The 23,437-nt window shown below is 31.3% G+C and overlaps 2 protein-coding genes across 4 annotated transcripts in view; both read left to right on the forward strand.

Moving 5' to 3' along the window:
* LOC145322286 (uncharacterized) overlaps positions 1–23,437 on the forward strand; it is a 118,649-nt gene that overhangs the window by 29,390 nt on the left and 65,822 nt on the right. For both annotated transcript variants that reach the window (XM_080164175.1, XM_080164176.1), the window contains exon 2: positions 7,198–7,326. In XM_080164175.1, the coding sequence (XP_080020301.1) occupies positions 7,198–7,326 (129 nt within the window). The remainder of the gene's footprint in view (positions 1–7,197; positions 7,327–23,437) is intronic.
* LOC145322288 (ral GTPase-activating protein subunit alpha-1-like) lies at positions 11,853–18,461 on the forward strand. 2 transcript variants are annotated; one of them, XM_080164177.1, is made up of 8 exons: positions 13,919–14,000; positions 14,916–14,972; positions 15,310–15,492; positions 15,740–15,861; positions 16,309–16,569; positions 16,947–17,053; positions 17,612–17,730; positions 18,319–18,461. In XM_080164177.1, the coding sequence occupies exons 3-7, from the start codon at positions 15,313–15,315 to the stop codon at positions 17,671–17,673; spliced, it is 732 nt and encodes a 243-aa protein (XP_080020303.1). In that variant the 5' UTR covers positions 13,919–14,000; positions 14,916–14,972; positions 15,310–15,312; the 3' UTR covers positions 17,674–17,730; positions 18,319–18,461. The 2 variants fall into 2 exon arrangements, with proteins under 2 accessions (XP_080020304.1, XP_080020303.1); XM_080164178.1 differs by lacking the exons at positions 15,740–15,861; positions 16,309–16,569; positions 16,947–17,053; positions 17,612–17,730; positions 18,319–18,461 and adding exons at positions 11,853–11,986; positions 12,531–12,638; positions 13,183–13,300 and having other exon boundaries at positions 13,914–14,000; positions 15,310–15,355.

The raw sequence follows: 23,437 nt of genomic DNA on the forward strand, positions 1-23,437 counted from the left end.
GATTCACTTCCACACATTATCACATCCGCATAGGGGTTTAAAGTTGCTAAAAAACACATTGTAAATTAATTAAAGATGGTGTTTATTTTTATTTAAAATGGGTAGAAGCAGTTTTTTTACTTTTGTATTATTCTGCATAATCCTATATTATGAAGTATTATAAATTTTAGTCTGAACTAAAGATCTCAGAACCTTTGGACATAATTGGTTGGAGAGCTTCATGTCTTTTGGTGGTTTTAGTCTTTTTTTTCGATATCTTTCTCTCTCCTCTAGAGGTTTGGGGCCAAGCAACTAGTTAATAATAATGTAACACATGTGTGGAAGAAAAGACACATCACATAACTATGATAATGTAAGGGTCTCCTGTAAAGTATAGAGGTCATGGGCTCAGTATTAACTCATCTGAAAAATAGTTATCTTTAAACTTTTTATAAACATTTAATTGAAGGGAAGATTTATTATAGTGATGGACAGGTTTTAGGCTAGGAAAAATAGTATAAACTCCTAATTTTATTTCATATAAATATTTTAGAAACCGAACCCCCCAAAAAGATTTAAATATAAGTATATCAACCATTATGTTAGCGTGTGTGGTTTTAGGATAATAGGTGGCTCTTTAATTAAATCACAGTAAATTGTGTCTTTTGTAGCCTTAAACTCTGATGTTACATAACTGATTTAGTTCAACTAAAGAACTGTCACCTAAATGAATACAAATTACTATTTCTACTTTAGTAGAGGCACATGTTAAGACAATGATAATTATATCCATAGGAAGCATAATTAGATGAAAATAGTGCAACAAAATGCTAGATTTTTATTCTGATTTTTTTTGTGGCTTATCCTCCTTATGATTTTCATCAATAATGTCTGTCCGTCTGCCCGTCCGTCTGTTTTTTGAAAGGTATTGTCAAAAAAGCACCAAATATACATTTTCGTTAGATATTCATGTTTTATTTCAGCAATGATTCGAAATTCTAAATTTTTAAAATGCGTCAATAACATGAAAATTACAAACAGAAGTCCGTTGGACAAACGATTAGTTATAGAGTAGATGTGCGCCTAATAATGAGTGTCACATATGAATTGGAGTTTAATTATAGCCCCAGTTAGGTATTTAATCCTGCATTTTAATGTATGTCTTTGTAGGCGCACATCTCAAGATCAGCCCGCTTTTTAGTGGCGCAGCTACTCTGTAACTAGGGTATGTCCGTATCTCATAGTATGTTAATTAATGCGATCTTCACAGCTTTTTAAATTAATAATTTAGTGTTGATTCTTCTTAAGACTTAAAAGGAAGCATTCTTAAAATTGTATCAAAATGGTTTTAAGCTAGCTGTTTATTTCTTAATTAAATCAATTAAATTCCCCTTTAAACGTATACAAGTACCTAAATAAACTTTCAAAAAAATCCTTTATTATTTCTTTTTATGAAAACTATTGTTTGGTTGGCTGCACTGCTTTCAGACAAAATCATCCTTGTTAATATCTGTCTTTATTTACAAATATTTCAATATCAACCCGCTTTTTAATTGTGTGTATTTTTGTAATTTTTAGTCCTATCAAACATAACTGAACCTAAAATTAGAAAATTAAACTAAATATACAAAAAAAAGGATTGAAGAATGTAAAACAAAAGATGTTTTTGTTTCTATCTTGGATTGTAGATTTGTAGATAAAGTTTTTGATATTTTAATAACAAGAATGAGCACTTTTAAAATTACCAATGTTCAACCAGTGGCATGAACAGGGTTTTACCAAGAAACTTAGGGGACTGGTGCTTTCTAAAATCTTGTTTTAAGGGGGGCGTGGGTTTGTACATGCCCCCAGGGCACCCCATTCTGCACGTTCATAGTTTCAACCATTGGTATTTTGTACTTTAAATCACATGACTGACATTTTATTGGCATTCTAGCATAACGATAGTCTAATAATGGCATTGAAAGTTTCCTTCACATTGTATATGGACTTCAAACAACGAAACGTGTTTTGATTCTTATTTTTGTTAGGTTAGGTTAGGTTAAGTAAAGGTTTTAATAGCCATAATGAGTGAGATGTATACTATTTCTTTAATAATTTTGAAATATGGAGGGGAGATGCCGTAAAGTTGGTCTAAAGTTAGTTTAAAGTGAAAGCACGTACATTTCTAAATCTTTACTACTAGAAACTTGTATCTACCATTCATTCTTAACTAGTCTGACGTAATTATTACTGACCTACAAAGGATAAAAGAATGAAAGAGTAGCTGCGCGACATACCTAACTTGTTAAAAGAGTTAGAAATGTAAAGATAAAAGTTCGACATAATATTTGAATATTGGGACAACATAAAGATAAAGCCAGGGAGGGAGGGGACATTCAACTAAAATGTACCCGAATGTACCCAAAGTTTAATAATCACGTTATTTAATTAGTTGGCTCATAATATACGTATCCAAACTTTTGAACCAATAATTTTAATCTACAGAGTATTTGTTTATCAGTTTGCGTTGTATTATTGTCTTATCTCTTAAGATTCCTGGATAAAATGTACCGTAACACACGCGGAGAAGAGACTATCATAATATCGTTCAGGGTTTTCAGGGATATTTTGCATCATTTATTTTTTGAATTTTAAATAAAGTTTCTCTGTGTTCATATTATACTGACATAGATATTATTTGATTTTTTTGTGAAGGGTTATTTTAATTGGCAATTTGACATATCCTACTCCAAAATAGTCAAAAACCTGCTAAGCTTTCCAGAGAAGAAAAAACCAACTCGGTTCTGTGGGTAGCGAAATACATATATTGGTACAGACAGACAGATGGACATATCGCCCCCTTTCATTAGTTTTTTTTACTGGGCGAAAAATAATTCATAATCCCTTTATCCTATAAAGGTATTTAAACATTATAAAGAAAAAAAACTAGGCGTGGACAAATAAAAGAAACATTCTAAACGACACGACGATCAGTGGATCAAAGCAGTGTAGGGTACTTCAAATATAATACATAGTTTTGTAGGGTACTTCAAATCTTATGCATTGGGATGTAGGGTATTTTAAATCTTATGCATAGGGATGTAGGGTACTTCAAATCTTATGCATAGGGGTGTAAGGTACTTCAAATCTTATTCATAGGGGTGTAGGGTACTTCAAATATGATACTTAAGGGTGTAGGGTACTTCAAATATTATACATAGATAGGGCTGTAAGTCGCTTCAGGGATGGTTTTGGGCTATTTATTTTCATTTTTGAGTCTTGAGAAGGTTTAAGGCCTTTTCTGCTTTCCCCTTTTGAATTCAGATACCCTAGATGCTAGGGGCGCAACCGCTAGTAAGTTATATATTATTAAACTAAATAAAAGCAAATTAGTTTTATCGCGATGAATAATAGCATTATAAGTAAAACCAAATAGTACATAATACAAACAAATGTAGTGCTATATCCTTTTATAAATTATCTCACCCTCCCCATTAATAGGTTTAAATATTTCAAAATTAGGGAAAAGCGTTCTGAAAACAAAAAAAATCATTAATAAGATTAAAATTTTTATGTTTTTATTATAAACGAAGCTTTGTATGCCTTATACAAGCATTCTGTATTAATGTAATGTTTGGAAAGATTTACAAAAAATTTATTTTAAAACAAATAAGACAAAATTTTGTAGTTAAAATCTTTTAAAGGATGTTTGTCTATGTTGCTTTATGAAAGGTATATAATAATGATAGTTATGTATTGCCTATAAGTAGAATATAAATACCAACATGTGCGTATCAGCGAATTATTTAAGTGCAATACTGTTTATCAATGCAGTTTTTAAAATATTCTTCCCAATATTCTTTCTCTTGCGTGTTGTGGTTCCCTCCCTCAATATAGATATAAACCTTCCAGGACCTATGAGAAGCTTCATTATATAAAGCAGAACCATATCGGGTCAGTGGTCCACAGTTTCTTTGGTACACAGACAGACAGACACATATCTTATTACTTTCAAATAAACATTTACTTTATTTACTTTTTAATTAACTAGGCAGTAATAGTAAGAGTTCATTAAGTCTAAAATCGTATATTTGGGGATCTTATACAAACAAAACCAATACATAGAATGAAATAATACAATATTCGCTCTAGAAAACTGCCATATACCCAAGTTCTTGGCCGTGAATAATGAGTAAATGGCATGTGATAAACATACAAGAGGCTCACGTTTATGTCTCTTCCCAACAAATATCAAAATCTATCAACTAGAGTCGCGCTAATATAAAGTGAGGGAGGGGACATTGGACTGTAAATTTTACTCGTCCCCAATGTTTCAAATGTACGTTCTGTCATTTATTGGATTTGAACTTTGGAAGCTTTGATTAGTCTTGATTATTTGGTGTAGAACCATTAGTGTTTAAAATTTTCAACTAATAATTATAATCTACAAAAGAAATAATTTTGTTTTTTAAGATTGTGAAGTGGATGTTCATCAGATATTTCGGATATTTACACAAAATGTGATTATAGATATCATTAAAATAAGAATCATAATAATTATTGCGTCGCTTGGTTACTTTTAAGACTTATATGACTAAACTATGAGGCAAGTGTTATACTTCTTGCACTGATATTAACATTTGTGACTTGTGATTGACTTTGTAACGAGATCATAAATATAGCCTGGGCCCACAAACATCAATAATAACAATTGAATAGCATGAAAACTTAGTGTCATAATCAATGTTACACTATAGGTAAAACTCCACTTTAGAAAGAGATTATTGGCTCATAAACAGATTCTTATCATTATATGATTTGTATTACACCTTAACACGGACCACCTTGGTAATGTGGGATCATCTTTTTTTATCTCTATAGTCAAAGCATATAAATAAACAAATAAACACATCCATATAAATCAATTGCCAGTAAAGACATTCTAGTTAATCATACAAAAAAAAATTATTGAAATTAATTTGATTTTTTTATCTAAGCTATGTACATTAGTCTTTTTATCTTAAACTTATACCTACCCTTCTAGAGGCCTCTTGGGGTACTTGGGATAGTTGAAGGGAAAGTTTACCCTTTTGTCCCCCAACTTTCAATTTTTGTATTAAAAGAAAAATATATTTTGGGAAGATGTAATTTTTTCTAGAGACAATTTCTTGTGGGACGGTGGTGGTTCCCTCCCCCATATAGTTGAAAAGCTGCACTGGAAGAACCATATCCGTTTAGTAGATCCCTTTGTACAGACAGACAAACATATACAGATCATGTTACTTTTATCTAAGAATGTAAATTGGTTATCTTTTCGCTGCTCTTGAACAAAATTATCCATGTTAGCCTTTATATTAGCAGTTTCTAAAGATTAAAAATACCATTTCTTTTAATTTAAAACGAGGATTATAATTTCCAAAAAATAAAGCTTTAAAATTAGACGATTGAACAAACGAAAATTACCACGAACTTGTATTTTGTTCCAACTGAATAAGCAGAATATCAAAAAATAGTCTAAAATAAATTGTTGCTAAATTGCTAAAATTTGTTTTTGACTATACTTACTCACATTTTTAGGACTTTATTATGAAGATGACACTCTGTACACATTATACTTTGTAATTCTAGGAATCATTATTCATAAAATCAGATAAATGGGAAAATCAAATCACACAAAAAAATAATAAATCAGCATTGTTTATTTATTTACGGACCTTCTGGTAACTACTACAGAGTTGCTACGTTATCTAAATCTTACCTAACTGTTACAGAAACACCATGCAAAGTTTGAAATCAATATGACAATTACACCATGCCTAAATTAACGAAAAGAGCTTTACGCTAACTACAGACATAAGGATTAACAGACAGAAGAAAAGCCTCGCTTTGAAAAAGTAAACATCACACAAATCTGAAGGCGCGTTTAAAAATTGACAAATGAACCAAAAATGATTTACTTTGCTTTGTGTCTCTTTTTTTTTGGGGGGGGGGGATTCAATATTAACTTTAATTCTTTTGACTGTGTTGCAACAATTTAGCAGAAACATAGTTGTATTGTTGTAAAATTTAAAGCTAGCTACTCTAGAAATAAGGTTTATTTACGTCTGACTGATAAAGTTGGCAAAAAACTACTAATTTATTGTTTCTTTGCATGAAAATTAAGAAAGAAATTACATATATTTCAAATAAATTACTGCCTTATAAATATTCATATTTAAAGATTTATTAACAATAACACGCAAAATATTGTAGATTTTTCTTTTTTATGTTTAAAATTTTACTCTTTATTTCTAATAAGAAATGTTTGTATTTAAAAATTGCTGTGCTTTATATGGACAAAAAAGCTGACTTTAAGTTTTTAAAACTTTCAAATTATTGTCTTTGTATAAACATACTTTTAGGGCTGGGTTGCATTGTTTAGGCTTTAAAAGTGAAATAGCTACAATATTATTTGGACAATTATACAAATATTCTTCTACAGATGCCAATTATGCAGTTTTAAAAACTCTTCTAGATAATAAAACTGAATTTGTAATTAGGGTTAATAAAGAAACTTTTTTTTTCACAACTAAACAAAGAATTAGGGAGGGCCAAAAATTTTTTTTTAGCATCTTAGATTGTAAAAAGATATTTTAATGGTAAATAAAAATGCATTAAGCATTTTATAAATTTTAACCCGAAACCTAATATTAAAACTATGTTTTTATATATTACTGTTGTTATGTTTTTTGAACCACCATCTTTCACATTTAGGGTAAACGCCTTAAGAGGGACATATCCCTTCCCCCGTATTTAAATTCTTAAAAAAATTAAAGGGAGTTTTAATTTTATAAAACTCCATTTCTTAATTCGTTGACCTAACATTCAAACAAATAGATATAAACCATCCCTCTACACTTAAAAAAGCTTCCTCGTAGAAAAGAACAAATTAGGCCTTGTAATGGACTTATAAGCAGAATATAATACAGGGATCTAAAGGGATAAGACAATTGCCGATAAATTGATGTAAATACTCAATGATGCTACACAAAATTACCTCTTCTATAAATTACAATCGGTGGTTGAAACGTGAAGAATAAGATACTCAACTAAATGACCCAACCAACCAAAACTCAATAAAAGTCCCCAAAGTTATTAAGCCAATTAATATGAAAACATTATTATAAAATATAAATTGTTTTAATAAATAGACCAATGTTATATAATGTTAGATAAAATTGCTATTTTTGTTTTCAGATGTCTGGTGTCAGGGTTATGATGGTGATGTTTGGGTGCTTAGCTTCCCTTGCTCAGGCACAGCTCAACATAGACCTATCCAAAGCAACTCTTGACGCAGAGACGGGCAATTATTGTGTCGTACAGAAGGTAAGAACTGTGAGATATGGTAAGTGTCATGTGTGACGTCATAAAAATACGTATAAAAAGATAGAATGAAAAGAGAAGTGGGAAAGGAAACCCTTGAAAAAGAGATGGATTTAGACATATTTTAATGATGTCAATTATGACACTTTCCGTACCTCCTAAAAACTGCTATATCATTCACACTTGTCATAAATCATTTTTCATATCTTTTAATGACATAAATTAAGTTATATTTGTATCACTTCATACCAATCTTATTTGATTTCTCATCATAATTTAATTTCATGTTAAATAAAAAATTTTCATAAAATAAATTCAAAAAATCATAACTACTTTGAAAAAAATCATTTGTATTTGTTTCATATCTATTTTTGTCGTCGTATACATATTTCATAAATAAATTTTTCATAATGGATCATTTTACATAAAGCTTCGCTTGTCTTAAATTCATTTGACATAAAGCCAAAAATCATGATTAAAAAAAGTATTTGTGGTGCCTTTTTTAATTTGGCTAGGATGGGTTAAGTAGGATAATTTTAAAACAGTCCCTAAAGGCTAGCGCCCCACGGGGCTAGAAATCTTTATGGGTAAACTAGAAACTGCTTTTTACGAATAATTAAGATTGGTTGTGGTTTCCAGTGAATTCTTACGTTCAAATATTTTTTTTATGATAGTGTTTTAGTGAATTTCTTAGAAATAAATAATAAATTCTTGTAAATGTTGGAAAGGAAATACCCTTGCAAATTACGTGTGTCTACCAATAAGCATCATAATTACTTTTTTTTTATCAAAATTTGGGTTTAGACGCACATATCATATTTGGAAAGTATATACTTTCCGGAAGCCAATCTTTAAGAGGAAGGTATTTTTAGAAAGGGGAAAATGTGTAGAAAACACCCATGTAAATTAGAAAATCCGCAGAAATCATTTTTAAAAGTTATTGGCAAACATTTGCAATGTTAATTTGCAAAATTAATTTTATGCCCTAAATGACATATTCTGAAATAAATCTTTTATGAAAGTTTATTATCTATGAGTTTAGGACTTTTTTTTTCTACAGTCAACATAATAATTGGGATAAAATCTTTCATTTTAAATGTAGAAGTCAGATAAAGAATCCTTTTTAGAGCAAATATAGTGCAAAAAGTAACCAAGACGTTTTAGCAAAGTATGAATATCTAATGAAATAGATACTTTTAAATATTGATATACATATCAGATAAAAATATATAAAAAAAGAGATTAAAAACTATAAAACAAGGTATATATTTTTTTCACTCTGTTACTTAATAAAGAGCACTTTTAGGTTTGATTTTAACCAATGCAGCACTTAAACACTCATTTTTCAAGGTAAATAAACAAAATGAATGCAATTATACAATTAAGTCAGTTTAATAATACAGTAAGCCTTTTTGTAGCAATTTTTGTTGTTGAAATTATTCTTTATTTCTATAATAAACTGTATTAAAATCAAATGATTTGAAAATTCGTAATTAAGAACTTCATTTTTACACTGTTTAGACATATAAATTACAAAGAAAAAGATTAAATCCTTTAAGTTTGAATAATACTTTATATATTTACATAATAAAAACATTAAAATTGTTAAAGATTAATAAAAAGATAAAAATAAGTAATTTTTAAAATCATTTTGTGTCGTCTTCCTAAACTATTTCCCCTTTTATATTTTAGTCTGGTAGAATTCATAATTATAAATAACCTTTCTTGAGCATATATATGTTTTATTGAAATTAATTATAAGAATGTAAAACATTTTTTGATTGATTTAATATTAACAATTCCCCTAACATTTTGTTATTTTACTATTTTTTGAAACTCTTTTATTCTTATTAATAATTCTATTTAACACTAAAAGCTCATAGGGAGTTGATAACCTTTATTTCTTGCTTTGTATTCTAATCAGGTATTTTATTTGACTAAATTTTTTAAAACTATACAGCATGCATGTTTGTGTCAATAATGAAGACATTACGGGTTTTTATGTACAAAAAGTTGTTTTAAAGCAAGAAAAAAATATAATCTTTCTAGTAACTAATATACAATTTCGTAGTTTTAAATATGTCTGTATTTTGGTTTCTTTAAAAAAAGTACTATACCAACAAACATGCATGCCTGAAAATTAGTTTCAATATTCGAATTAAACAGGAAAAAGAAACTAAGTCGTCGTTATAATTATTGTTTGTTATTTTTGGTGCAAGGTTTTTTTTAATGAAACTTTTTTGGATCTCATTAATTCGATTTATGCGGATTTTCTGGTTGCCAGAAATGAAATCTACGCATCTTTTTTAGCTAGATGGCATTTGTCTGGTTAAGATTGGATAAAAAATTCTTTAGTTGGTTAAATTCAATAAGTGTGGACGATAATTGATTCAAAATCATTATGCCAGCCATAAATTAATTAGGATAAAGCATTCTTACTCAGGGAGGGAGGGGACATTAAACTGCAAATTAAACTTAAATTATATGAATGTACAATTTATAGTAAATTGCCTGAGTCATTTATACTTTTTGATAATATTACCACTATATCAGACACATTGCAAAAGTTGGGAACCCAGGTTCTACGAAATACCAGAAAAAAAAATCGTTTTACCAGAAAAGTGGTAAAGCTGGTCAACCTGGTAAAATATACCAGTTTCGTGGTAAATTTTACCAGCAAAAATTTTAGCCAAAAAATTAGTCAAATTTTACCATTTTTTTTGTAAAATTTGACGAAACAAAAAAACCCGTTTTTTGTGTTTTAAATTAAAAACAGCTCTTCATAATCAGTTGTAGTACTTTAAAATAATGACTTCTATACAATGAAGCCTAAATTTAAATTTTTTTTTTTTTTTTAATTTTACCACTTTTGGAAGTTTTACCAAAAATGTGGTCAATTTTACAACTCTATTTTTCAGGTTAAGTCCGAATTTTCGGACTTAGACAAAAAAACGCAATTTGGTCAATTTTTACCAAAAAGTTAGTAAAATTTGACAAGGTATTTTTTTAGGCTAAGTCCAGATTTTTGGACTCTGACAAAAAAAATGAACTTGGTAAAATTTGACCAACTTTTTGGTAAAAATTGACAAGGTAAATTTTTAGGCTAAGTCCAGATTTTTGGACTTTGCCAAAAAAAAAAACTTGGTAAAATTTGACCAACTTTTTGGTAAAAATTGACAAGGTAAATTTTTAGGCTAAGTCCAGATTTTTGGACTTTGCCAAAAAAAAAAACTTGGTAAAATTTGACCAACTTTTTGGTAAAAATTGACAAGGTAAATTTTTAGGCTAAGTCCAGATTTTTGGACTTTAACAAAAAAAAAAACTTGGTAAAATTTGACCAACTTTTTGGTAAAAATTTTTACTTTTTATTGAATTTTTTCGCATAAAAGAAGCCAACTTTTTTTTAAAACCTTGAAAATTATTTCATCATTTCTTTTAAAACATCCTCCCGCATCATCAAAAATATATCAAATTTAATATTTACTTATTTGAGCTAGCTTCATACGAATTAAAATTAAAAGAAAAAAAATCCAGGGTGTGTTTACGCAGATGTGCCGTGTGCATTTGAATTTATCGATTTTTCATCTTTAATATAAATATAAGCTTTCGTATATTCCCCTGAATGTTTCTAAAAGAAAGACAGAGATTTCGAATTATAGAGTAATTTCGCTACAAAACTTATATTTTTAAGTTTTGAAATTTATGGCACCTCTGTGCGCGCATGCGCACTATTGATAAGCTTATGATTATTTGAATATAGAGTGCCAAAAATAATTATTAGTTTTGATTCAATTTAATCAAATATTTTGAATCAAGAAGTAAATTACTACTCAATTTTCTCTAAATATTTAAATTTGTAGAATTTACAAGGAAGATTTTTTTTAAGCAAGATGTTTAAAAATGTGGCAAAATTGTGGAACAACAATGTTTCATGATTTCTATATTTATGTTGTCTTTGCCAACCGGAAATACCACCGAGATGGGTTTTTAAAAGATGAATGCCACATTTTTTCGGCGTTTTTTAGACATTGATTGATTGAACGTTGACGATAGAATTTCAAACAGAGTATATAACATAAAAATACTGAATTTTAAATTATTTTTTTAGCAATTTTTCTAATGTCTAACACAGCTCTAAAAAGATGCATTAATTAATATGCAGCAAAAATGGATTGAAGATAATCTTTTTTTTTCTATGAAGGCCGTACCATCAAAAGCGAAATAATTAAATAAATCATTGTATACTCTTTTAGATTTCGCGAATGTCGCGCTTGTTATTCATAGCGTAAAAAATGTCGAAAAAACGCGGCAATATCTTTTAAGAACCCGGCCGGAAATAGATTCATTATATGTTCATATATGGTTAACAACTATATATATATTTAAATATTTTTTTTTAATATTGAATGCACTATATTTTTTTATATTCTATCGAATATATATTTTATATGTCATTACAAAACTATATTACATTTAATATTAACATTAAAAAAAAAACATCAATTTAAACTTTCGTAACCCTGTATTGGCTTCAGAAGTACAGTTCTACAGAAACCACGGTACACGCTTGAGCTAGCATCACCAGCATGGCTCTGCCTAGGCTTATAATTAGAAAGGCCAGGGTATTATTAGTGGTTGAAAAGTTTGTACATTATTATTACAGGTATTGTGTCTTTAAAGGGACTGTGAACGTAAATTTTTCTCATCTTAATATCAAATCTTAACATTATCTTATTCATAATATCTCACAGATAGAGCAAAACGCGCTTTTGTTTGCTTAAAAAACGGCTTTTTCCGACGATTTTTATAAGGTACAGGGAAAGGAAGAAATTTTCCGTATTATATAAAATGTCCATTAAATTGATTTTTTGGTATTATCCTCTTAGAAATTTTTTTTTCAATATTGAAAATTTGAGTACCCCCCCCCCCCCCCCCCCCCGACAGCGAACTATGAACTCTGGCCGCAGCGCTCGGCTCCCTAGCCTAAAACCTAACCTAACCTAAAATAGTTGTTCGTCGGTAGTCGGGGGGGGGGGTGGGGTACAAAATTGAAAAAAATTGAAAAAAAAATTTCTAAGAGGATAACGCCGATTTTTTCTCCCATTATAGCTAAAATTAAACTTTTTCACATGGTACAGAAAGACATCCTGTTAATTTTATTTAAGAAATAGATATTCCTAATCTAACAATAATTTTATTTTGGTCAGGTTTATGGTAATGAATGTAAAGATGGACGGGCGAACATGGGAGCAGTTACTCTTTATCTTGCTGCAGATAACTCAACTCACCCTCACAGAAACACCACCAAGACGCAGGCACATAGATAATTATTATAGAGAAGTTACGATTTTCTTTAAGTATTTAAGAACAAATTCACTAGCATTTTGCTTGTAAAGAAGAAGTAATGAAATTAGTTTGTTTAGTCAGCACACTAAATCTAAAATAAAGAAAAATTGATATTAATGTAGTTTTGACCTAAACAAAGAGTTTCCAGTATGGCTTTGAAACCGATAAATATCCCCTGGATTAAAAATGGTTCTGGGCCATACTGAAAAATTACGTATTACAGACAATTTTCTATGAACAATAGTCTAGAAATTATATTATCAATACCAGCTTTGTTAGGCCAGTCCTTTGGCCCCTCGGGGCTAACAAAATTGCTATTGATCTGAAAATTTCTCATTTTACCAGTCGCGGAAAGCTGTCTATAATACGACGCGATAAATAAAATCAGAGACAAAAATACCATTTTTAGATAAAAAGTATACTTTATACCTACCTACACACTTAAATAAAAATAGCCTATTTATATTTAATTTGTTCTTGGATCTTTAGTTAATAGTTATCTATGCTTATCAGGGAGGACACCCTTGGAGGAAGGTTGACCCAGGCCATCTTCCAGACCCTCATTGTCACATGGATCAAGGCTAATCTCTATGTTGTTGTGTCCTGTGAACTTTGGGATCAGTTTCTAGAGGTAATGTTAGCTATACTATAATTAAGATAACCTGCAGAAATAGATATTTTATTACTTGGATGTTACACTAGATTTTTATTTTCTCTAATAAAGTAAAACTCCCAGTGGGCTAAAATGACGATAACCCTAATTCGCCCCCTTTACTCCATTCCGTCCCGTCCTACTGGATAAACAAACTGACCATTGAATGAGTTTCATGTTAGCAACCTAAATTGACTTCAATTTTTCCACTGTCATCAATATCCACATATATTCTATATCCATTCCATAATGTTTTATTTGTTCTACAGTACAGGAATCAGATCTATTTGCCAATCGTCCTAAAGACAACCAATGGTTGATTGTACGTCAAGCTTTTAATTTTAAGAGGGATAAAATGAGGGATTTCAAAGGTTTGAGGTTGGTAATCTAATATATTTTTTTTTTAATTTTGAAGGGAAACAAATAAGGGGTTTTACGGGTTGAGTGGAGTTAACACCCTTTAAGCCCCACCCTTTAAAATCTGTATCAAGAATTAAAAATGAAGTTTGGGACGAATTTTTGCTTCATTAATTTAGATGAATTATTTTTCCACCAACTTTTCTACTTGTCAAAATAAGTTCGTTTGTTTTAGGTTTTGAGTGGACTAACTTTATGGGAAGAATTAATCCGGGAGTGGTTTAAGACTATGGAAACCCTTACCAGAGTGTTAGCTAGACAGGTATATTATTTTTTTAATGTTTTTTCCATTAAAGTTTATAAAAATAATCTATATATTATTACTGGGATGTTGTACCACATTTTCATTTACTCTGATAAGGAGATGCTCACAGCTGGCTAAAATAAAGATACCCCCCTTCTTTAAACCCAATCCTTACCCTACTACTGGTTGAACAAACTGACCAATAAACGAATTTCATGTTAGCAAGCTAAAATAACGACAATTTTTTCCCCCTGTCGTAATATCCACGTATATTCTACATTCATTAGAGTAGGTGGTATTATCCTTTTAGAAATGTAGCGCTCGGCTCCCTAGCCTGCCTAGCCGCAGCGCTCGGCCCCCTTGCCTGCCTAGCCGCAGCGCTCGGCCCACTTGCCTGCCTAGCCGCAGCGCTCGGCTCCCTAGCCTAAAACCTAACCTAACCTAAAATAGTGGTTCGTCGGTAGTCGGGGGGGGGGGGGGGGGGGGGGGGTACAAAATTGAAAAAAATTGAAAAAAAAATTATAATTATAAAGATGTAATTTTGTTAATAATCATTAATGATGTGGATCAATTTATCGGGGATTGCCTTATCCCTTTAAATCCTTGAAGTTTTACCAACAAAATTCCGTTTGTCCCACTGTCTTATTTGAGAGCTTTACTCTCATAAACGTTATCATTGTTATTTTGTGGAAGGGAATTATGTTTTTTGTAAACGCGAAGCTTTTCTATAATTAGTGTTGGATGGCCGGTCTGTATGGACGAAACTCATAGCTATTATCATTAATTCAAGCATGTAGGAATTGTCCTATCTATTTCAAACTTGTTACCTACTGATTATTTTGGTCTAGCTAAAAAGTATAAGGTTTCTACTTTTGTCGTATTTTTTTAGTTTCATACCTATAGTTTTTGATTATAACAAATTCTTTTATTTAGATTGTAAAGAAACAAGACCTCAGATCAGCATTTGAAACATAGGGGGCAGTTGAAGAAGTAAGTTACAGAAAAGTTTCGCAGCTTATATTTATCTTTGTAGATCTGTATAATAATACAAACAATATTTTGGTTTCTTTACAACAAAATGGCTGGGTGTTGCCACCCCCTTAAAAGTCAAGGCTTGCCTTCACCTTTTCATTACTTGAATTTTTTGTTTGAAACTTTCACTACTGCTTTTAGTTAGGTTTAGGGAGATCAAGAAGGGTTTAGAATATTCCACAAGGGTAGGAGGTATTTTTAAGTTATAGGGAATTGTTTTGATTTATTTTTACCTTATTGTTATTAAACAAACTTCAGGTCTTGAAGTTATTTTTACTTCACTTTATTTTTTAAGGAAATGAACGGTACATTATATGCCGGTGAACGGCTGAGAGTGGAAATATCCCGGGGACGAGGCAGGGGACGTGGAGGCGGTGATAGAGGACGCGGAGGTGATAGGGGGCGCAGTTCTTACAGAGGTAGAGGCCGGGTTGGGGGCGGGGATAGGTATGAAAGACGCAGCCCCCCACATTACTCTAGGAAAGTTTTTGTTTTAAAAAGTAAAAGTTAGAAAATCTTTAGGTAGGCTTATTTATTAAATGTAACGTTTAAAAGCAATGCATTTTTTGTAATTTCGCCATGGACTGACGTACAGTTTTGTTATAAAGTTGCTGCGCTAATAAAACAGCAGTACCTAAGATAAAAAAATTTAAAATTAATCTTCCAAAATACTTACTAAAAATCATCGAATTTTTTTTTTCAAAATGAAAACATTTAAAAATAACAGAGGTGGCTCTAGAGGAAGGGGAGGTGATAAGGGTGGCTTTAGAGGCAGAGGCCGTGGAGGGGACAGGGGTGGTTTCAGAGGACGTGGTGGCAGAGGGGGTGGTAGATCCCCTCCACCAAGGTAAAATTTTAAATTTTAAGATTAGTTTAGATATTGCTAGCGGCTGCGGCCCTAGCATTTAGGGGCTCTGTATTAAAAAGGATAGATAGGGGACAGAAATATAGTCTAAAACCATTCCGTGTCATATGAGAAGCTTTCCTACCTATAAAGGAGAACTCAATCGGTTTAGTAGTTATCGAAATCTTAAGCTAAAGACAAAGAACCTTTTTACTTTAAACAATTTAGTATATAAACAAAATATATTAGTGTAATTTCCAAATTTGCTAACTTTAAATGCCTACCATCTCTTTTATTGCTTTATTAAAGATTTTCTAAAATTACAATAACTTTCCTACCTAGATATGCTCTTTTTTATTAGTTCTTCCCTTTTCTACCAATCAAAAAATTTTAAAAACCTTTTTTTTAATGAATTTTAACTTTTTAAGTAAATTATTTTTATTTTTTCAGGTATGAGAGGAGAGATGGCTACGGACCCCCCTCACATTACTTCACAAGGGAGGCACACCCCAGGGGCGACTACTCCCCTCCACAACAACGTTACAGAGGCCCCCCACCGCCAATGAGGGATATGTCGCCACGAGGACCCCCCCGCGGACCTCCTCCCCCCCACCACAGAGAATATTCCCCGTCACCCAGGAGGGGACCTCCCGGTAGGGGCCCACCACCCAGGGATTACTCACCTGAACCAAGAGGTCGGCCACCCCCAAGGTAAAATCAAATTTATATCAGGGATGTAAAGGGATAAGTCAATGGCCGATAAACTGATGAACATCAACATCGATGATACATAAAATTAGTGGTTAAAAAACGTTTGAACACTCAACTTATTGAAACAATAAATCAAAATTTAATTAACTCCCCAAAGTAGTTACCTAAGCCAATGAATAAGAAAACGTTATAATAAAACTTTTGGGACTGATGAAATTAACAGTTCATTGTCTCCTCTCAATAATGACATAAAGTACCTAGTTTTTTTACCTAATTTGATTTTTAATAGGTATTTTTTAGAATTTTGATGATATATGTTATTTTTAATAGATAACGACATAACATTTACTTATTATAAACTAATCTGAATATTCAAGGTACATGTCACCACCCCCATCCAAAGGGCCACCAGGTGACTATTCTCCAGGACGCAGGGGACCTCCACCCTCCCCGGGTAGACGTGGACCAGGGACCAAGGCTATTCAGGAATGGGTTATTAAATGATTTAAGACGAAGTAAAATATTGTTTAAGTTTAAAAAAAGATTGTACTAAAATAATTTACGTTTCTGTAGACACAACGGGAAACATGGTTCTTATGGGATAGGACAAAAGACGAAGTATTGAAATTAAATCAAGATTTACCTAATAAAAATTAGGTACTCAAAGTTTTTGAGTTGACGAATAAGTAAACTTGTTTCTGAAACTTTGGATACCATTATGATATTTACACCATATTTTACCCTCCCTGCCTGGGGTTTAGGTCTAAATTTATCTAATATTAGTACTTGTTTGGGACAGGGATCTAAAGGGACAAGACAATGGCGGATAAATTGATGTACATCAGCAATGATGATACACAAAATTACCCCTGTGGAGTATAATTAGTTGTTGAAAGCTTTAGACACTTAACTTGATTAATCAACCATTCAAAATTCAATAAAAGTCCCTAGAGTTGTTAAAGTAACGAAGAAGAAAATAAAGCTTTGGGGACTAGTGTAATAAACAGTCCACTTCCTTCCTTCATTTAATCCTCCATAACTTAGGACCCCGCGTTCCACGACTCCATACGCCACGTGAAGCATATAATCAGTAATGCCGAGTAGTATGGACACAGCATGTTCTTGTTAGCCAGGGATGTTGTTACTGCTTATGTTTTCCAGGTAAGCTTTCCCTTTATTTTTTCTCGTTCTGCGTTTTCAAAGATGTTTAGTTAGATAAGTTTGCTGATTTTTTTGCCACGTGTCAAGATGCCTGTAGGAAATGAATGAGGGGGGAGAGGGGGAGTCGAACCTACACACTTTTATTTTTGCTTTCAAAAGAAAAAATTTAGGTGTGAGAGTAAGGGGGGGGGGAAGTTCTGACACATTTGCGTAAACAGCGAGTATAGGCTTTATCTTTGGGACGGACGGACGGACGGATGGACGGACAGACATCGTTCTACTTTGTATTATAGATTAGATATTTAGTAGGGAGGGATGGGACATTGGGCTGTAAATTACACTAGCCCCCAAAGTTTTCAAATAACATTTTCTTATTCTTTGGCCTAACAACCTTGGGTACTTTTATTGATTTTTTTATTGGTTGGTTCATTAAGTTGAGTGTCCTAACATTTCAATCACTTATTGTAATCTACAGAAGGGGTAACGATGTGTATCATCATTAGAGATGAACATCAATTTATCAGCCATTGTCTTATCCCTTTATATCCCTGTAATTATCTAATTAACTAATGAGCAATTTTATTCCAGGTTGAATATCAGTGATACGAGGTCGAATGGGGCCGGTGCCCAGCAAATCCAGGAGGTTGCGCAACAGTTTTCGCGGCCAGAGCAGTAGAATCAAGAAAAATATGTTTAAGTGTTGTTTCAATCAATAAAGATAAAAATGAAAACAATTTTTTTTTATTTTTGCGATTTATACCTACAAGCGATGTTTTTCTATAATTAAGGTCGTTTTTTACCACTTTCTCGTGATTTTTACCACCCGTTTTTACCACAATTTTTGGTAAATTTTTACCATATTTACCCTATTTCTGGTAAAATTTTACCAATTTAGGGCAAAAATATTACCAGGTGTTGAACAGTTTTACCACTTTTTCGGTAAAATCTTACAGAAATTTGCGGTAAGATTTTACCAAAAAAGTGGTAAAAATTGGTCAAAATCTGGTATAAATTTGCGTCCTAAAATGGTAATATTTTACCGGAAATCTGGTAAAATTTTACCGATAATTGTGGTAAAAATCGCTGGTAAAAAGCGTTAGAGAGTACCACAAAAAGTGTTTTTACCACGGTTACGGTAAAATTTTACCACCTTTTAAATCGTATAGGCTGGTAAAATTTTACCATAAAAGTGGTAAAACCTAGGTGTTTTTATGGTATTAATTAGAACCTGGGAATGAATGGATTGACAGGACAAATGCCATATAAATTATGATATACACATTTATTAAATATAATTATGGACAAAAGTAGTGCAGCAATATCAAGCTAAAAGCTTTTTAATGATGCATTAAACATATTTTTATGTTCATTGCATAATTTTGATGTCATCTGTAAATATAATTATCTGCGTGCAATGCAACTGTAAGATATTATTAACTTTTATTATTAAGGATGATAATAAAGATTGAACAAAATTGTTGATAAATTATCCCACTCAGCGGGGGGAGGATATTTTTCAGGTCTTTCTTCAAATTAGCTTAAGAAATTGATTTCAAAATAAAATGATTTAAAAAACTATGAACTCCTGCCAGATAATAGTTATTTATCGAATCATTTTGTAGACAGCTATCCGAGGTTATCAAAATAAAAAATTAACATCAGTTTTGTTAGCCCGAAGGGCTGAAGGCTGGGCTAACAAAACTGGTATCAATATTATATTTTTTATTTTAATATTCGTTGAAAGTTGTCTGTAATACGATGCAGAACAATAAATGATTTTAGTATGACTGAGAACCGGTTCTAATCCTGCAGATATTAATTGGTTTCGATTCCATACTGAAAAAAGTGTTATGATATTTTTGACAATGACATATCCTAATTAAAGAAAAGCTGCTGCGTCTATTAAAATATGTGGTTTCACATAAACACTCTCCTCAAATGTAATTCAGTAGCTGTGTGCCTTATGGGTTAATTCCAGGGATCTTAAGGGATAAGACAATTGGTGATAAATTAATGTACATTGTATAAATAAATTATGACAGAAAAAATAAATTATAGATTAAGTTTGAACCAACATATCAAGTATCTTACCAACGAATAAATATGTTTTTTTTAGTATTTTTGATTAAATTTAATAATTTTTATTTCTACAATTAGTCAATACGGCGAATAGTCTTATGAGAACTTTTAGACACAAAAAATAATGTATTTATTATCAATATGTTTTTAACGCTAAAAAAATCCATTAATTAAAATAACAATTAAGTTTTATAATCAAAAGGATGCGAGTGTCTCAATTTCCTAAACTTTTTTTTTGTTCATTTGTTATATTTCACAAATGGATTTATTAATACTTGGATTTTACAGCAGATTATCAAGTTTTATAATAAAGGGAACTTTTGTAGCTGGCTAAAATAACGATATCCTCACCTCCTAATGGATAAACGAATTGACCAATGAATGGCAGGGGAAAAAGATACCTAAATTGACAACACTTTCTCCCATGTCATATTATCCACGTATATTTTAATCCATTATTTCACATACTTATAATTTATTATTTTTGATACTTCAAGTATAGATTTTATAAAACTTGTAATTTATAGATTCAATACAATACAAATTATGTTTTATAAAATTGTTTGTTTATCCTTATAAAATCATAAGTTACTGATGAATTAATGATCACACCTGAGCTAATGATTATTTGATTACTCTTCTTATAATTAGTTAGTAAGGTCTGGTTCAATTACGGTATAAGAATGTGTAATGTGAGTGGATTACTGTTCACTTAAGTTAATAGCTATTCTATTTCTTCTTGGATTTGTTAGCCTAATAGTTGCTTTACCACAAAGTGCTTGTCGATTCTTGATTTTTTAATGTATTTTTAAAAGAGGGATGGGGAAGGGGGGGGGGCTTTCCAATGGGCTACCCAGTACCTAATATAATTTAACCCAATCCAAATATGAAAACTAAATATAAACGAAAAATAGGGAGCGGGGGTTTCCGAGCTCAAAATGGCACTTTGAGTAAAAAAACATCTAATGGGATGAAAGGTGCACAGACAGAGAAAATGACTTTTAGAAAAAGGTGTTCGCTGCTCATAGCTCATTGAAATCTTCCCAAAAAATATTTGAATAATGATTGGTATAATTAAAGTAATGAACCCGATTCTTTATTTAAATTAGTTTTAATAAATTATCTAAAAGCAACTCCAATGATCCTTAGTCCACCCTTAACCCATTCTGGTACACTTCTATTAATATTAATATCTCATATATTTAAGGAACCGTTAAATCTGACTTGTGGAAAAGTTTAAGGCTTTTCTTGAGATTATATATCCATCCCATATTTATTTGATAGAATAATTTATAGTGTACAAAAACACACAGCACATACTTTGAGGAGTAAAGCTACTCTATAACTAAGCAAGTCTATAAGTATGTTCCTCCTATAGTTTGATGTTACCTAGATATAACTTTTGTAATTGTTGATGGATTTTAAAAATAATAATATAAACAAGGGCGTCCAAGCTTTTTTATTTGAGGAGGAGGGGGGGTAAAAATTTTAAAAATCTAAACTTTTTTGGGAGGCGGTAATCATATAGGCAAGGACGTCAAGGAAGCTAGTAAAAGTGGCTGACTCAGATTATGACGTCAAAAAAATTATCCAATGAGAGGCCACTATAAATTTTACCGCATTGGTCAATTACAGTGTATACTGGCCTCTCATTGGTTAATTTTTTTGACGTCATAATGTTAGTCAGCCACTTTTACTAGCTTCACGTCAAGCTTTGTAATATTTTTTTTTTTTTTTGGGGGGGGGGAGATAAACGGTCAAAATTCAGAATTTTGTGGAGGATAATCAACCACCCCCCCCCCCCATCCATTGGACGTCTTTGAATAAAAATGTTAAATATTTGATAGAAAGCTACTCTATAACTAATCAAGTCTTTATTGTTAAAATTGTTTTAAAAATGTTGCTTTTGTTTGTTATTGCTGCGCTTCCTATGAACAAAATATTCCCTGTTGTTTATATATATGAATACATATAATTGAAGTGTTTAGTCTATGTTTGGGCAATTCAACAACCCTTTAAACAGCTTACATAAATCATTATATTTCCTTTTCAAGATTTTCTGCCTTGCTTAATAGGCTGAAATTATCAAAATTGTTAGTATTTTTATTGCAAATGTCTTTAGGGGGTTCCTAAAATAGACACGATGTAATATTGTTGTTTTTATTCATATGGAAACTTCTTATTGGTCTTGGGATGGCTTTAATCTATTAGGGGAGGGGGGTAACTTCACTTTACAGATAGAAAACGCCTCCATGATAATGATTATCCCCCTCGCGACCTCCAAAAGTTTCTTTTTAAAACTAAAATTTATTTTTCAGGTCGACATTAAAAATTTATTTTTCTGTTAATTTAAAAGTTGATCACCCTGAACTGTCAAAAATGTTTATAAATCGGAGACATCCCATTTTGTCCCTTTTTTGTATCATTTTGAAAAGTGCGACACCCTATGACGTCATCAACCTTTTGGGAAAGAGAAAGGGAAGAGGGGAAGAAAATCTCTTCAAAAGAGATGGGAGAAAAGGGGGCTTTCTTACTATAATAGGCTGAGTCGATTAGACAAAAAAAAATCATATATAAAGATGCAACGAGTGCAAACTGCAATATTTGCTATGCTCTTTGTAATTCTACTTTATGTTGCCTTTCCATAGAGAAATTAATTTGTACTTTCTAGAAATTAATTAACTTTTAAATTCATCCAGCTTGGAAATGATTTAGGGATAATCTCGTATTTTGCTGGTTTATTGCCCCTACAGGGCCATATCCTAACCTGCGTTCGACTCTTACCCTGCAAGAACCTAATTTAACCCTGCGGGGCAAATCTAACCTTAACTTAATTCTTCATAGTTACACACTATACCTCTTAATATTAACCGCCATGCCAAATTTTAGTGTTGTAACTATTTTTTAGTTGAGTTCCTTTTACTTTTGGTATCTTTAAGTGTCACACCCTCCCTCCCCCTTTGAAGGCTATAGATAAGTAGTTGTGTTGTTTGCATAATTTTCATAATACAAGGATAACCACATCCATAAAAGTAAAGCTCTAACAGTAGGATAAAAGTACATTTACACTTGTAGAGTTTCAGAACTGAATAATCGGAATATAAATGTTTAATAGTCAAAACAAAATTGAAAGTAAATTAGTTGAATAACTGTCTATATACAGGATAATGTTTAAGGACATTCTTACATTTTTGGGACTTGATTATAGAGATGATTCGCCAATAGCATTATAACTTTCTTGTTCTAGGAATCTGTATTCCAAAAATCAGATGAACCATAAGGATGACAATATCCATAAAAGGGAAGCTCTGAAGTGGTAGAACAAACAAACATTAACACTTGTAGAGTGTAAGAACTGAATTATCAGAATATAAATGTACAAAAGTCGACAAAACATTATAAGTAAATTTCTTGAAAAAATGCTTAAATACAGGATAATACTTACATTTTTAGAACTGATTATAGAAATAATTTGCTTATAACATAACACTTTGTTGCCATAGGAATCAGTATTCTAACAATAAGATCAATAGGATTAATACATCATATAAAAATTGTTGTTAAAAATATAAAAATAAACATGTCTAAAATGGAAGTACGGACATTCTAGTAACAATTATTGAGTTGC

This window comes from Acartia tonsa, chromosome 6 (assembly GCF_053477335.1).
Source record: "Acartia tonsa isolate MP-2025a chromosome 6, ASM5347733v1, whole genome shotgun sequence".
Classification (NCBI taxonomy): Eukaryota; Metazoa; Arthropoda; class Copepoda; order Calanoida; family Acartiidae; genus Acartia; species Acartia tonsa.

Coding starts and splice junctions, on each gene's coding strand:
- LOC145322288 (XM_080164177.1), top strand. CDS start 15,313: ATGAACGGTACATTATATGCCGGTGAACGGCTGAGAGTGGAAATATCC. Junction 15,493..15,739: donor GCAGCCCCCCACATTACTCT/AGGAAAGTTTTT, acceptor TTTAAAAATAAC/AGAGGTGGCTCTAGAGGAAG. Junction 17,054..17,611: donor ACCAGGGACCAAGGCTATTC/AGGAATGGGTTA, acceptor CCTCCATAACTT/AGGACCCCGCGTTCCACGAC.